At 42.9% G+C, this 16990-nt stretch overlaps 1 protein-coding gene across 1 annotated transcript; it reads left to right on the top strand.

Moving 5' to 3' along the window:
- Positions 1–1721: 1721 nt before the first annotated feature.
- WDR88 (WD repeat domain 88) lies at positions 1722–16142 on the top strand (the record flags this gene model as incomplete). Its single annotated transcript, XM_081963105.1, has 11 exons — positions 1722–1811; positions 3013–3123; positions 3856–3944; positions 4681–4744; positions 5978–6116; positions 7164–7293; positions 8092–8276; positions 10620–10702; positions 13580–13648; positions 14905–14997; positions 15904–16142. 11 exons carry the CDS (start codon positions 1722–1724, stop codon positions 16039–16041), a joined length of 1191 nt encoding a protein of 396 aa, XP_081819231.1. The 3' UTR covers positions 16042–16142.
- Between the last annotated feature and the right edge of the window lie 848 nt (positions 16143–16990).

Here is a 16990-nt window from a genome sequence, read left to right as displayed (position 1 = left end):
TTCCCTCCCCACTCCAGGGAAAGGATACTGCAAAATCCCCATTCCCTCCCCACTCCAGAGAAAGGATACTGCAAAATCCCCATTCCCTCCCACTCCAGGGAAAGGATACTGCAAAATCCCCATTCCCTCCCCACTCCAGGGAAAGGATACTGCAAAATCACCATTCTCTCCCCTCTCCAGGGAAAGGATACTGTAAATCCCCATTTCCTCCCGATCAGCTGAGACTCAGGAGGCAAAGAATAGATGGGGTGGAGCCAGTCAGAAGTGGAATTTACCCTTCTCTACTCAAAATTTACACTACCGGTTCTCCAAAACTGGTCAGAACCTGCTGAATGCCACCTCTGCTGACACGGTCATTAAGTGTGAAAAACAGCTGTCTGTCACTTTTTTTCACTGCCGTTGTAACTGTAACGGTCGCTAAACGAACGGTTGTAAGCCTAGGACTACCTGTGTGTGATTCATCTAACGATGGCAGTGGTTCATTTAACCACCAGGCGAAAAAGGTTGTAAAATGGGGCAGGGCACACTTGAGGAGCGCCTAGCTTAGCAACAGAAAGGCTGATCCCGATTCTAGTCATAAGTCAAGGACTGCCTAAGTTTGGTCTCTTGAAGAGTTGGCAACGTGGATGGCGCAATGCATTCATGGCACATATTAAATCAAAGGGAATCCTCCTCGCCCTTAGGACCCCAAGAGGGTCGCTCTTTTTAATAGCCCCCCCTCCTTCCTTTGCTGCCTGGATAGCCTCCCTCCATAGAGACCCCGCTGAAGCCGAAAGCTGGCTTGTTAAAAGGGAGACCTCAAAGGAGCGAGCCCCCCCCCCCGCCGCCCACCCATGCCCCCCCCCCCGAAGGGTCCGCTTGGACTTGGCTTTGAAAAGCGACGTTGGTTCCGTTCCTCGGAAGACCCTCGGAAGATCAGATGTGCTCCCCGGGCGGGACCACCGACTCCCCCCCCGCCCCAAGTTCGCTGAAAGTTATTGGAACCCCCGAAATCGCAGCCGCCGCGCGCCCGTCCGCGGGGCTTGTTCGGTTGCTAAGATCCGCCCGACGAGAGAGAGAGCGAGCAGGCGGCGGCTTCTGAAGGCAGGAGAAAGAAAGGAGAAAGGGAAGGAAAGGGAAGAAGAAAAGAGAAAGGGGAAGGGAAGAAGGAAAGGGGGAGAGAAAAAGGGGAAGGAAAGGAGTACAGAGAAAGGGGAAGGGAAGAAGGAAAAGAAAGGGAAGGGAAGAAGGAAAGGAAAGGGGGAAAGAGAAAGGGGAAGGAAAAGAAAGGAAAGGGAAGGGGGGAGGGAAGAAGGAAAGGGGGAAAGAGAAAGGAGAAGGGAAGGGAAGGGGGAAGGGAAGAAGGAAAGTAAGGAAAGGGGGAAAGAGAAAGGGGAAGGAAAAGAAAGGAAAGGGAAGGGGGGAGGGAAGAAGGAAAGGGGGAAAGAGAAAGGAGAAGGGAAGGGAAGGGGGAAGGGAAGAAGGAAAGTAAGGAAAGGGGGAAAGAGAAAGGGGAAGGAAAAGAAAGGAAAGGAAAAAGAAAAGGAAAAAAGAAAAGGAGAAAGGAGAGGAAAGGGAACGGGGAAGGGAAGAAGGAAAGGAAAAGAAAGGGGGAAAGAAAAGGAAAAAGGAAAGGAAAAAGGAGAGAGGAGAGGAAAGGAAAGGAAAATAAGGGAAGAAGATAAGAGGAGGGGAAGGAAAGGAAAAGAAAACTGGGGGGGGGCTCTCCTCTGTGCTCAGAGATGCCTCTGCAGTCCCCCAGCTACGACCCCCTGGCCACCACGGGCCCAGAGGAGAAGGACTGGGAAGGGGACCAGGAGAAATTGGCCAAGGTGGGGAAACGTCTGCAAGCAGGGGAGGAGAGGTGGGGAGGGGGAGGGCTCTTCCTTTCCTCCTGGGTGGGTGATTTCTGCACGCGAGGCTCCAATTTACAGCCCTGCAGTCGTGGCGGCAGGTTGGACTACAGCTCCCATCACCCACTCCAATTTTTCCTACCGACTGGGAAGAGTAGGGGACTGTAGTGCCCCACATCTGGAGAGTGACAGATTGGAGAAGACCAGGAGATTGGGGATCTCAGTAAAAGTTGGGTTTATTTCTTTATTGCTTTGGAGGGGGGTTCTATATAAATGGACTTATCTCACATACCCAACTTGGGTGGTAAGTAAAAAGAACAATAGAACAAATAATAACGAAGAATTCATAACAGTAAAAGCAAGAAAACCATAAAACACAACCGGGTTAATTATATTTGGAGCGGGTTACAGGGCACTAATTTTATGTATTATTTTGCTGCCTATTCCGCCCTCCTCTGGGTTTGAGTTGATTGGATGGGTTGCATTGAAGTGGATCTTACTGTTCATATCAAAGTCCCTCTTGAAGAAGAACCTTAACTATGGTCCTCCTGACCTAACATTTTCCTTTCTTCAACAACAATCCTGCAGAGACAGCCAAAGAGAAAGGGGTGGGACCCAGATCAGGAGAATGGCCATGCCCCCTTGATGAAGCTCCAGGATTGGTCCAGGATGGCTGGCATGCTACTTTCAATTTAGTTAAAGAATCAATAAGTGTATAATAATAACATCAGCATGTCTCCTTAATGGATGTTTCCAACATCGGAACACTTCTTTAATCATAAATATTGGGTAAAAGGCATAGTGGTTCCAATGCCAGATCAAAATTTATTTATTATTTAGCAAACAAAAATAGAGAGCCACCTTACTTTTCTCCAACCAACAACTTTGCTACAAGGCAGAATGGGCCAATAAAGATATTTAGGCTGGGTTGTAGTAAGTAAGCCAAAAAAGAAGTAAATTAAAAGGGTTTCCTGCCTAAGCAGGGGGTTGGACTAGAAGACCTCCAAGGTCCCTTCCAACTGTTATTCTATTCTACTGTATTGTATTGTATTGTATTGTATTGTATTGTATTGTATTGTATTGTATTGTATTGTATTGTATTCTATTCTATTCTATTCTATTCTATTCTATTCTATTCTATTCTACAAGATAAAAATGAGCTTTCTGGGTTTATTCACAGATTCATTTCAAGATTTTAAAAGGCCATACTGATGCTGTGACCTCCTGTCATTTTTGTTTCGACGATACCAAAATTATTTCAGGCTCTTTCGATACCACAGTGAAACTTTGGGTAAGTTTTATTTGAAGGGCATAAGCACACAACTGCGTGATCCCACTACTCTCAAGTCTAAAAGTTAATTTAATAATAGGAAAACAAAGGCTACATTTTTCTTGACTGGAAATCCTTGCCGGAGTTTTATAATGTCTCCAGATTATAAAGAAAAACTGGGAATATATCAACAAAGAACTTAAGTAAGTTCCCAAACCTAAACAAGATGCTATTATACTTTTATTTCTGCCTTTTGTCTCTTCTGTTGGGCTAGTCCAGGGGTCCTCAAACTATGGTGGGATATAGCCTGCCGAAACCATTAATCTGGCCCACATGAGGCTGTCCCCGCCCACGACACCCCGCCCACCTGCCAGCCCCTACCCTTCGGCCAACCACAGGACTTACCTTTGTGAGCTTTGTGGGCTGGAATTGGAGGGTAAGGGCAACATTTCTGGGCTGCAGAATGCTACTGGAGGTGAGGGAGGCCAAAAATGTATATCAGTTAATGGACTGCTAAATTGGTCATTCCCACCTAATCACATGCCCACCTAGCCACGCCCATGTACCTGGTCTGCCCCCCCCCCCCTGTTTAAAAAGTTCGAGAACCCCTGGGCCAGTCCAATTCTTTGAGATGGAGATCAGCTGAAAATATTAAGAACCCATACATTGGATGTGTTATTAATTAGAATTAAATGATGGTCTTTTTTTCACTCTCAGTGTGCCATTGGATAACCTGTCTTGTCTTTATTGAAGGATGCTGCTTGTTCTATTTGCATCCACACTTTTAAAGATCAGCATACTGGACCAATTTCGGAATGTTTCCTGACTCCTGATAACCGAAGGTGATCATTCTACTGTATCTTATGCACAGGATTTAAATGTATATTATTATTATTAGATATTCTCCTGTAGGGAACCTGGTCATAATGTCTCGCTTAGAATCATTGGAAAAGACCAGGAAATTTCCAAGCAGGAAAATTTAATTTTAATAGAAAGTTTTTGCACAGCTTTAGGGAAACAGTGCCAAGATGCTAACATTTCTCAGCCTGGCACAGAAAAGATAGTAAAGGTGTTATCGGATTCATGATTGGAGAGCTTAATCAGGACTTGTTTTGTGTTGAATTTAGTTGCCAATGCTTGTTCCAAGTGCCAGTTGGTGGTGGTGTAAGATTTTTGTAAAATGCTCCAAAGTCATGTGATCCCTCCCTCCCTCCCTCCCTCCCTCCCTTCCTCCCTTCCTTCCACCCTCTTTCTTTCTTTCTTTCTTTCTTTCTTTCTTTCTTTCTTTCTTTCTTTCTCTTTCTTTCTTTTCTTCCTTCCTTCCTTCTTTCTTTCTTTCCTTCCCTCCTTCTTTCTTTCTTTCCTTCCTTCCCTCCCTCTCTCCCTTTCTTTCTTTCTCTCCTTCCCTCCTTTCTTTCCTTCCTTCCCTCCCTCTCCCCCTCTTTCTTTCTTTCTTTCTTTCTTTCTTTCTTTCTTTCTTTCTTTCTTTCTTTCTTTCTCTCCTTCCTGCCTTCTTTCGATATTTTATTTCTTTGAAAGACAGCTCAGATTCACCCTGTCAATCTATTTCATCTTTAGGTTGATAACAGCATCATATGATAAAACCCTAAAGGCCTGGGACACTGAAACAGGAAAAATGCTTGTATGTATTGATTTTATTCCATGTTCTTTTCGAAGCCCAACTGAAGAACTTAAAAACTAGATTTCTGTTTAGCCAAATGTTTATCCATATCAATGGAGATATATCTGAATTCCTGGTAGATGGAGAAAGTCATTGGTGAGAATTTTTATCTTGGCCATCGGCCAATCAGCAAATACAGTAAAGCTGGAATATCATTCTTAAATTGAATTGAATGAAATTAGCTTTTAACGCAGTCTATATGGTTACATCAGCAGTGAGTGGTTTCCTATCTGAAAGGCAAGATATATGTAGACAGGCAGTCCTAGACTTACAAGAGCTCAGATAAAGACCGTTCAAAGTTACAACAGCACCGAAAAATGGGACATGACCATTGTAGCATCCCGGTGGTTATGTGACCAAAATCCAGACACTTGGCAACTCATGTTAATGATGGCTGCAATGTCCTGGGGTCCCCCTTAACGATTCCCCTTTAGCGACCTTCTGACAAGCAAAGTCAATGGGGAAGCCAGATTCACTTAACAACCAGGTTACTAACCTGGTTGAGCCGAGGTGGCGCAGTGGTTAGAGTGCAGTACTGCAGGCTACTTCTGCTGACTGCTGGCTGCCGGCTGCCTTCAATTTAGCAGTTCGAATCCCACCAGGTTCAAGGTTGACTTAGCCTTCCGTCCCTCCGAGGTGGGTAAAATGAGAGCCCAGATTGTTGGGGGCAAGAGGCTGACTCTATAAACCGCTTAGAGGGGGCTGTAAAAGCACTGTAAAGCAGTATATAAGTCTAAGTGCTATTGCTGTTATCAGCTGCAGGTCATAAAATGGGGCAAAATTCACTTAACAGCTGTCTCACTTAGCAACAGAAATTTTGGACTCAAATCAAGACCTACAGTCAGCAGTCTGTTTTTAGTGCATCACAAGGGAGTAAGAAAATAGGGAGTTTTTCACCACCATCTCACTTCGTTTGACCCTAATTGGAATTCATAATAATCTGATGACAATTAATTAATTTTCTTGAACACCATATGGCTGGCGCTGCTAAAGCTAATGAGGTTAATTGCACTGAAGCCAACAAGACGGATTACTTGCTATTCATATCTTTAGTCAAACCCTCCTGGGAAAATGCTTACGATCAACTAATTAAAGAAAATAGGTGCAAGTGGATCAATATTTAAAAACAAAGAGTCTTGGATATCCTTTGTATATATAAAATAAACTTGGTGGCTTTCCTCTCCCATTCTGTAGTGGTCTTTGAGTCAAGATGGCCTGGTAACTACCTGCCATATTTCTCATGATGGCAAATATGTCGTCTCTGGTTCGGATTTGGAGAATGCGTTATTCGTCTGCAATGTTGAAGATGGTGAACAGGTGGCATACATCCAAGGTACCGTTTTTGAACTTTGGTTGACGCCCTTTTCCTCTGGTAAAAGGTGAAGTCAGTAGCATCCCACGTTGGGGTGGAGTGGGGTCAAAATTGGCAAAATTGACACTGTTCAGAATGGACAGGGCTTTGATTACATCCAACTCTCTGTCCATCATCTTGAAGGTTTTGGCCTTCAAGCCCATGGACGCCTCTAGATGAAATATACCTGAGGTTGTGGAAGAACAGTTGCAGAAATTTAGTATGTCTACTTTGATGGAAAGAAGTACTGGAAGTGACATGATAGCAGTGTCCCGATATCTTTGTTGTTGTTACTTGCAAAGTCGTGTCCGACCCATCGCGACCTTATAGACAGCATTCCTCCAGGCCTTCCTGTCCTCTACCATGCTCTGGAGTCCATTTAAGCTCACACTGACTGCTTCAGTGACTCCATCCAGCCACCTCATTCTCTGCCGTCCCCTTCTTCTTCTTTTGTCCTCAATCGTTCCCAGCATGAGGCTCTTCTCCAGTGAGTCCTTCCTTCTCATTAGGTGGCCAAAGAGTTTGAGTTTCATTTTCAGGATCTGGCCTTCTAAAGAGCAGTCAGGGTTGATCTCCTCTAGGACTGACTGGTTTGATCGTCTTGCAATCCAAGGGACTCGCAGGAGTCTTCTCCAGCACCATCAACCTATTCTCCAAAACACCTGAGCGTAGGACAAAAAGCAATGGATGGAAACTAATCAAGGAAGGAAGCAACCTAGCACTAAGGAGAAATGTCCTGACAGTGAGAACAATTATTCAGTGAACTGGTTGCCTCCAGAAGTTGTGGGTACTCCATCACTGAAGGCTTTTAAAGAAGAGATTGGACAACCATTTGTCTGAAATGCTATAGAGGGTCTCCTACCTAAGCAGGGTGTTGGACTAGAAGTCCTCCATGGTCCCTTCCAACTCTGTTATTCTGAGATAATAGCTCAGACTTTGACCACTGGAGAATCTGTATGAACTTTCAACCTTTCGATGGTTGGAGACCAAACCAGGCACAACTTGATACCTTCAGAATGTTTCTTCCAGACTATCATAGAAGTACAATCCAAAGCTGCCGGTTTGATCCTGTCAACCAGAGAATAGCTACGGTGTCCTCTGACATGTCCATAAAATTCTGGGATATCATCGCAAGGGCTACCACGGTCACCATTGAACGGTAAGAAACTAATGTAGCATGATTTCATTACGAATGTGTTGGATTTATCTAATATAGCATATTGTATATTGATCATGATTATCTTCTTGCCTTTCGAATGGCTTCCATGAAATTTGAAATTGGCTCTGGATAATGGAAGGTTGGTTTATTGTCCACTTTATTCTAAACTAGCTGGATAACCATGCTCCACTACGAAACTATGTGATCGGGCTTGCCCCATAGAGGACTCTCCTGTCTTATCCCCTTCTCTTCCTCAGACTTGCCCCATAGACACCTTTCCTCTCCCCTTCTCTCCCTTGGTCTAACTCCTTAGCATCAGAGCGTTTTTCAGGTGGGGAGGGGGAGTAGAATGTCTTAACTCCCAGCAAACAGGCTGGATGAGTCACGTGCTGGCCACACCCATGCCCAAGTGGCAGTTGGAACAGAGTTCTTTTCAGATTGGGAGGGGGAGTAAAATGTCTTGGCATCAGACCATGTTAATAATGATAATATAAAAAAATACTAATGACCTGATGGTAATTCCGAAAAATGCTTTCTTAGAGAGCGCCTAGAAGTCAAGAGGAACATACGTGCTAAATTTCAAGTTTGTAGGCTTTGCGTTTCTGCAGAGTCCGTGAGTGGTATTTCATTTTTATATGTAAATAGAAAGATGTGGCTATTATACAAAAGAAGAAGAAGAATGCAGAAGATCATTAATTGGTTCATTCATCTTCTTTGCAATTGCACACCAATTGTCCTCTTGTCCTTTAGATAACCATCCTTTCAGCCTGTTCATGTGAAATGCCATGTTTCTTTCAGGGCACATAACAATGCCATTGCGGATTGCTGCTTCTCTTTGGATGGCCATTTTCTGTGCACAGCGGGGTGGGATGAAAATATCAAGTTATGGGATGTCCGTACGGGAGAATTCCGGTCTCATGGACCTATCACTTTGGATCAAGGTCACATAGGCATTGTTGGCAGCTGTGAGTTTAGCAAAGACGGTGAGTTATGCAGGATGAATATTCTACTGTCTTCTTTCTGTCTACTGTCTAACTGTCTACCGTGGACCTCGCCCCATTCCTGAGAGGTCCATAAAGGAGGCGTGCATAAGCGCACCAGCGTGCCTACCGTCCCTGTCCTACTGTCCCCATTTATTCGTACTCATTTCCTTTGTTCATGCCCATGTTTGTACTTAATGCCTGTTATCTCGTACATGTTTGACAAACTGAATAAATAAAATGAATAAAATAAAACACAGAGGGAAGCTTATTTCAGGCTGCCTCCCAGATTCACGTTTCAACCGCTTTCTCAGGGCCATTAAATTACTGCTTCTCTAATTTGAACTAAATTGAATTTGCATTGCCCTTTAATTAGCCTTATAAAACACTCTATAATTGATGCAGTTATTATGATGTCCTGCTTCTTTTGGGTCCCCGGGGAATAAAATATTGTCCATCCAAAAAGTGTAGAGTGGGGGAAATTGTGCTCAAATCACAATTTGGTCACTCAGTCTACCTCTCAAGCCTCCTGTGGAAATATGGTGGAATAAAGTATCTTAACGGAAGGGTTTTTATTAGGACATCTGTTTTTCCCACATTAAGTTCAATACTTTCTCCCTCTCCTGGATTTTAAAAATACCTTGGAACTGACCTCCTCTGCCAGGGTTAGGGTTAGGGTTAGGGTTAGGGTTAGACTATCTCCAAGCATATTTCTTAGGAGCATTGCCTAACTCAGGGGTGTCCAAACGTGGGAACTTTAAGACTTGTGGACTTCAACTCCCAGAATTCCCCAGCCAGCCATGCTGGCTGGGGAATTCTGGGAGTTGAAGTCCACAAGTCTTAAAGTTCCCACGTTTGGACACCCCTGGCCTAACTGATCAAGCCATATAATCAGAGGTGGGTTGCTCGGCCAAACCAGGCTGAAGCGGTAGTGGAATTCAGGACTGGGTCGCAGAACCGGCAGTGACCCAGTCCTGCCATGCCCCCAAACGGGTTCCCTTGCCACCGCTGGGCTGCCGCCATGTTGTTTTCTAGTGGCTTCACGTGCACAGTTCACTGTAAATGGTTCTGCGCATGGGCAAAGAACCATTTACATTGAACAGCACATATTTGCGCAGCAGGCATCTAGCGCGCCCGGGGATTGCGAACCAGTAGTAACACCAGCAGCAAACCCACCCCTGCATATAATAACCCGAGTCAAAGCTATTATGATTCTATCATCTGTCTGTCTGTCTGTCTGCCTGCCTGCCTGCCTGCCTGCCTGCCTGCCTGCCTGCCTGCCTGCCTGCCTGCCTGCCTACCTACCTACCTATCTATCATCTATTATCTATCTATCTATCTATCTATCTATCTATCTATCTATCTATCTATCTATCTATCTATCTATTGTCTATCATCTATCTCAATTATTTCTATTATCCATCAATCATCATCATTATCATCATCATTTCTCTCTCACCTCTTTCTCTCTCTCTTCTCTCTCTCTATCTCCATCTCTATCTGTCTGTCTGAATTTTTATGCGCGCCTAAATAATTGACTTCCAGGATTCATCTAAAGTCACGAGGTGACCACAGATAGCCAAGAAAACAAACCAACGAATAATCTTAACAAATGTAACCAGAGTTTTCACACAAATCACCAGTCTCAATCAATTATCCTACTTTGCACACAGTATGTAAAGACGTAGAAGTTCTCTGAGAAAGGTGGAGAGAAAGAGGACAACCCCAAGTGGATGAATTGATGACAGTAGAGATAGGTGGGGACAGATCGTCTTGGAGTAAATCTATACTATGTGGTTACTAGAAATCAACACTGATTCAATGGCCCAGACATCAATCAGTCCGTCAATCAATCAAACAAACAATCAAGTCAGATTCCTTGTGTCCTAAAGATATTCATTTATACCACTAGTAGGTAGTGGGTGAATTATTGTTCCACCAAAATCTGAATTCGTTGTTTTCCTATTTCAGTTAGACATCTGTGCCTACTTTGCATTTCTTATACATTCCAACTCAATTTCTGTTCTGTGCCAAGTTATTATTATTACTGCACTTTATCATATGGAAGTCTATTCATCTACCAGGCCCACCATATTTAATATTTATAGTGTTCAGGATCAACGGAGCTGGGTTCTCTCCCCCCCCAATAAATTTAGACAAACTCAGAATTTCTGCTTGCTTTAAAGGCATTCCTTCTCCTTCGAGAGCCTCAGAAAACGCGTTGAAACATGACTAATATCCTTAAGGCATCATCCGAATTATATTTCAGAGTTTTTGTAGAGCAGCTTTGGCTCTTTCATAACAATAGGAGGCCATCACATGTCGTATCATTATGTTCTATTTCAGCCTCGTGCGTGGTGTCTGGAGGTTATGATAAAACCATCAGCGTGTGGGACATAGAAGAAGCATATCAAAAGATATCTTTAAAGGTACTGAAGCACCTCCTATTTTATCAAACGGGGATTCGGTGTAGATAGTCCTCAACATACAACATTGAGCCCAAAATCTCCATTACTAAGGAAGACAATTGTTCAGTAAGTTTTACCACCTTTCTTGCTGCAGTTGTTAAGCGAATCACTCCAGTTATGAAGTTCATTGCGTGGTGGTTAAATGAATCTGGCACCCCTCATTGTCTTTGGTTAGGGTTAGACCTCTCCCCAGGCTCCAGAGTCTTTCCTGAAGCCTGGAGAGGGTGAAAAGGGCCTCATTTGGCGCCCTGGAGGCCCTCCGGAAGCCAGAAACGGATCATTTCTGAACGTCCATGTGACCTGTTGGGGCTGGTTCCCCCCCCCCAGGGTTCAGGAAAGCCTCCGGAAGCCATCTTATTTTTTGCCCTTCTGGAGGGACAGGGGAGGCTGCTTTTTTGCCCTCCCCAGCCTCCAGAGGGTTTTCTGAAGCCTGGGGAGGGCGAAAAACAGCCCCAATGGCCCAACCGAAAGTTTGGAACTTCCGGTTGGCTCATTGGGGTCATTTTTCGCCCACCTCCTGAAGCCTGGGGAGGATGAAAACAGCCTCCCCTGGCCCACCGGAAGGGCACAAAATCAGATGGCCGGCGCACACATGCGCGCCAGAGCTGACCGCTGTCGTGCCACCAAATATGGCTCCGCGTGCCACCTGTGGCACACCTGCCATAGATTTGCCATCACGGCCCTATACCATTTCAGACAAATGGCTCTCCAACATCTTCTTAAAAACTTCCAGGGTTGGAGCATTCACAACTTCTGGAGGCAAAAGTGGTTCCACTGATTCATTGTTCTCACTGTCAGGAAGTTTCTCCTCAGTTCTCTAGGTTGCTTCTCTGCTTCTAGGTTGGACTAGAAGACCTCCAAGGTCCCTTCCAACTCTGTTATTCTATTACTGCAGTAAAAAAAACCAGTGGATACTTCCTTAATGCACGTCATTTGAATGTCCCAATGTAGCTTGAAACGTTTCTTTCTCCCTCACCTTTTTCCTCAGCGTGCGTAGTTACTCTGGAAACCTGCTTCATAAGCTTCTGGCTGTGCCACCTTTGCCACGTTCCTGGCACCAGCCCCTGCTCAGTGATTTGTGAAAGGAAAACAGAAATCGAATTGTGGTTGCTAGGCAACTGGAGCGTCATTCTTTGGGTGATTCATGATCAACCGTTGCAATTATTGCAGCCGTGTAGCCCGTGACACTCTTGAGGTTGGAATCTGTTCACTCAAAGAAACCAGAATGTTTGCATACACCAGAGTGGAACAAACTGAAATTCTCAAGGGATTATATTCATTTTACTGGTGCTGGATGAGGACTTAATAAAAGGAGGGACTGCCCACTCTGTGCATTGCTGCTGTTGTATTTATTTTGTACAATGGCAATAAAGACTGTACTGCTATAACATTAGAAAAGGGTAAAGGATGAGGGAATAATCTATATATTGCCTATAAAACGGAAAACTAGGAAAGGCTGTAAGATTTCGTACCCCTCCAACCATTTGTTTGGCTGTTAAAACTCATAACATGCGAAACCCTGTGGAAAATAAATGTAGAGATAAATAAAAAACAATAGTAGCAAAATCAGAATAAATATTTGGAAAGGGAGACTACCTACCTACCTACCTACCTACCTACCTACCTACCTACCTACCTACTGTATCTGTCTGTCTGTCTGTCTGTCTGTCTGTCTGTCTGTCTGTCTGTCTGTCTGTCTGTCTATCTATCTATCTATCTATCTATCTATCTATCTATCTATCTATCTATCTATCTATCTATCATCTATCTACCTACCTACCTACCTACCTACCTACCTACCGTATCTATCTGTCTACCTACCTACCTACCTACCTACCTACCTACCTACCTACCTACCTACCTACCTACCGTATCTATCTATCTATCTATCTATCTATCTATCTATCTATCTATCTATCTATCTATCTATCTATCTATCTATCTATCTATCATCTATCTATCATCTATCTATCTATCTATCTATCTATCTATCTATCTATCTATTTTTATCTACCTACCTACCTATCTACCTACCTACCTACCAACCTACATACCTAGCTACCTACCTACTGTATCTATCTGTCTGTCTGTCTGTCTGTCTGTCTGTCTGTCTGTCTGTCTGCCTGCCTGCCTGCCTGCCTGCCTGCCTACCTACCTACCTACCTACCTACCTATCTACCTACCTACCTGTCATCTATCAATCAATCATCTATTTATCAATCAATCATCTATCATCTTCCAGGAGGGAGGGGAAGAAGAAAAGAGGAAGGAGAGGAGGAAAGAATAAGGTAGAGAAGGGAGGTCGGGAAGAAAGAAGGAAGGAGCAAGGTTGTTGCAAAATAAGATGGAGATGCAGGGTGGCATAAAAGCGATCCCAATTGTGTTTTTTATATCCTTAAGCAGATTGTGAGAAATGCTAGAAGTCAACAGATAAATGCTCATAGTATTTACGAGAATGTATATTTGTGAATGTATACGGAAAGGAAAAAATAAAACGTTTTATATAAAAAAAAATATGAACCAGTTATCAAGCTTCCAAATGTAAATCACGTGTCCATGGGGATACTGCAACGGTCGTAAGTGTGAAAAACGGTTATAAGTCATTTTTTTTGCTGCCTTTGTAACTTTGAACGGTCACTCAACAAACGGTTGTAAGTCAAGGACTACCTGTAGTGGAATGAAATAGAAATGAAACCTACCAGGTTTAATCTTCAACCTGCTCCTCCAAATTAAATTGGATATTACGGTACTTTTTTCTCGGTCGCCTTAGGAACATAGCTAGAAATCTAGCTAAGAAGGTGATTTACATCTTACGGCTGATAAATTATGTTTCTGCAGGGTCACGCTGATTGGGTGACAGATGTGGCCATTAGCCAGGACAAGACGCTTGTTGTTTCCTCTTCAAAGGTATTATCAAAAGTTATCGGAGAATGCCATGCAATGTTTCAATACTCACGATAGGGCAGGGGTGTCCAAACTTGGGAACTTGAAGACTTGTGGACTTCAACTCCCAGAATTCCCCAGCCAGCCATGCTGGCTGGGGAATTCTGGGAGTTGAAGTCCACAAGTCTTCAAGTTCCCAAGTTTGGACACCCCTGCGATAGGGCATTATCTTTGCGGGGATGAATCAGAGTTCCATAATGGCCTTCAACCTATCAAATTCTCAAAATGTTTTACGGTGATCCTCGATATACGACCACAATTGACTCCGGCATTTCTCTTGTTAAGCGAGTTAAGTGAGTCCAGCTATTCTTCAAAGCCTCTGAAGGCAGGACAAGAAGCAATGGGTGGAAACTAATCAAGGAGAGATCCAATCTAGAAAAAAGTGCAGGGAAGAACAACAAAGATGATTAGGGGACTGGAGGCTAAAACATATGAACAAAGGTTGCAGGAACTGGGTATATCTCGTTTAATGAAAGGGAGGACTAGGAATGATATGATAGCATCATTCCAATATCTCAGGGGCTGCCGCAAAGAAGAGGGAGTCAAGCTCTTCTCCAAAGCACCTGAGGGTAGAACAAGAAGCAATGGGTGGAACCTAATCAAGGACAGAAGCAACTTAGAACTAAGGAGAAATTTCCTGGCAGTGAGAACAATTCATCAGTGGAACTGCTTGTCTCCAGAAGTTGTGAATGCTCCAACACTGGAAGTTTTTAAGAAGAGACTGGACAACCATTTGTCTGAAATGACATAGGGTTTCCTGAGCAGTGGAACAGCAGGTTTCTTGAGCAGGGAGTTGGACTAGAAGACCTCCAAGGTCCCTTCCAACTCTGTTACTTTGCAATGGGGGAAGCCAAATTTGCTTAAGCACCACTGGATTCAGTCAACAATTGCAATGATTCTCTTAAGAACCATGGCAAAAGAAGCTCATAAAATCAGGTGCAAGACATTTAACAACCACTTTGCTTAGCAACAGAAATTCTGGTCCCGATTGTCATCGTACGTTGAGGACTACTTCATTGTCTGTTGCTTGGAAGGACACCGTATGTTGGGATAATGCAAACAGTTTGGCTTGGCTTAGTGAATTAATTTTTTTAGGTTCCTAAAGAATCCTTGCAACCAAGGAAACCACAGAAAAAACATGGCGTATTGTAGTCAGGTCCAAGCATTGTCTGGTAGAACTGCAATTCCGTTCATTGAGCAAAATTCTCCTAATATTGTAGGACCACACAGTGAGATTATGGGATATTAAAAATGCCAATGAAATCCCCATGGTGATCCAAGCCGTGAAAACCAAAGGTTCCAAAATCTCCAAGGTCAGTATATTTAATAGAAGTGATATATTTTCTGGGATAAGATAGGATGGGATGGAATGAGATGGAATGGAATGGAATAATAGAGTAGGGTAGGGTGGAGTGGAGTGGACTAGAATGGAATAAGAAAGGATGGAATAGAATAGAATAGGAAAGAATAGAATGGAATGGAATAGAATGGAATAAAATAGAATAGGAAGAATAGAATGGAATGGAATGGAATGGAATAAAATAGAATAGGGAAGAATAGAAAGAATGGAATGGAATAGAATAGAATAGAATAGAATAGGAAAGGATGGAATGGAATGGAATAGGAAATAATAGAATAGGAGAGAATGGAATGGAATGGAATGAAATGGAATAGAATAGGAAAGAATGGAATGGAATGGAATAAAATAGAATAGGAAAGAATAGAATGGAATGGAATGGAATAAAATAGAATAGGAAAGAATAGAATGGAATGGAATGGAATAAAATAGAATAGGGAAGAATAGAAAGAATGGAATGGAATAGAATAGAATAGAATAGAATAGGAAAGGATGGAATGGAATGGAATGGAATAGGAAAGAATAGGAGAGAATGGAATGGAATGGAATAGAATAGAATTGGAAAGCATAGAATGGAATGGAATAAAATAGAATAGGGAAGAATAGAAAGAATAGAATGGAATAGAATAGAATAGAATAGGAAATGATGGAATGGAATGGAATAGGAAAGAATAGAATAGGAAAGAATGGAATGGAATAGAATAGAACAGAACAAATATTGAGAAATAGTGAGTTGCAACTTAAGTGCAAGTGGATGGGCAGATATTGGCCATTTTTTGGCATGGAAGAGTGGTCAGTTCCAGAATTAGATGGAGTGTCAAACGCCTGTGACAGCTGAATTTCTTTTAACACCAACATCCAGTGTGAAGCATGTCAAAAATCTTTCCTGATCTTCCTGAACAAAGAAGACACAATAGAAACCCGGTGTGTATTTTGTCGACTAGCATCTCCCAGCAAAGATGTTTTACCCTTGCCTCCCGCTTTGCCTCCAGACCTCTAAAGGATTCAGCAGCAAGCTGATTTTGAAACCTTTGTGAACATCGCAATCTTTTTTTTTAAAGAAAAGTTTTCCTGTAACGTTGTGCGGCAAATAAAATTAAATAAAAATTTCCACACCGAATTGACCTTCTGCTCAATCTCTGTGGTCAGATTAAGAAGTGGCGAAGGCAGAATGGGGTCGAAAGAATTCAGTTCATCCTTCTAATGGGCAGATACAGGTAGCCTCCAACTTACGACCACATCATAGCGCTCAAACTTTCTGTGGCTAAGTGAGTTTTTTGTCCCCATTTTATTGCCACAGTTGTTAAATACATCACTGCAGTTGTTAAGTTAGTAACACGGTTGTAAATTGAATCTGGCTTCCCCATTTCTGACTTTGCCTGTCAGAAGATCGCAAAAGATGATCACATGACTGCTGCAACCGTCATAAATGCGAGTCAATTGCCAAGTGTCCGAATTCTGATCACGTGGCCGTGGGGATGATGGAAAGGTTGTAAGTATGAATAAATGGCCGTAAGTCACTTTTTTTCAGTGTTGTTGTAACTTTTAATGGTCACTAAGCGAATTGTTCACTAAGGGAACTGTTGTAAGTGGAGGACTACCTGTGTGGCTTTCAGTTCACCAAGTTAAGTCTTGCAGAAGACAAGACTTTTACTATCAATTGATTATGACTGGTTCTTGTGTGTTATTGATAGGGGATTTTCAGACATCATAAATGTGAGTGACATAAAAAGCAAGTGTGATAAGGGGGAAAATGCTTATGAATTATAGCTCATTTGTGCATTAGCGTGGATTCGATCGCATTCAAAATAATAACTTTATAAAATTTGAATACTTTTAGTTCACAGCAGGGAAAAAAAAACGGGGGTAGAGTCTGCCTGGGATGTAATAGCTTTTAGAGATAGCTGCATAATGGGATAAACCTTGAAACTAATGTAAGAGTTTAAAGT

The sequence above is a fragment of the Natrix helvetica genome (genome assembly GCF_964273705.1).
Source record: "Natrix helvetica genome assembly, chromosome: 10".
NCBI lineage: Eukaryota > Metazoa > Chordata > Lepidosauria > Squamata > Natricidae > Natrix > Natrix helvetica.
Note: the sequence above shows the minus strand (reverse complement) of the source record. Positions and strands in the feature narration are given on the sequence as shown.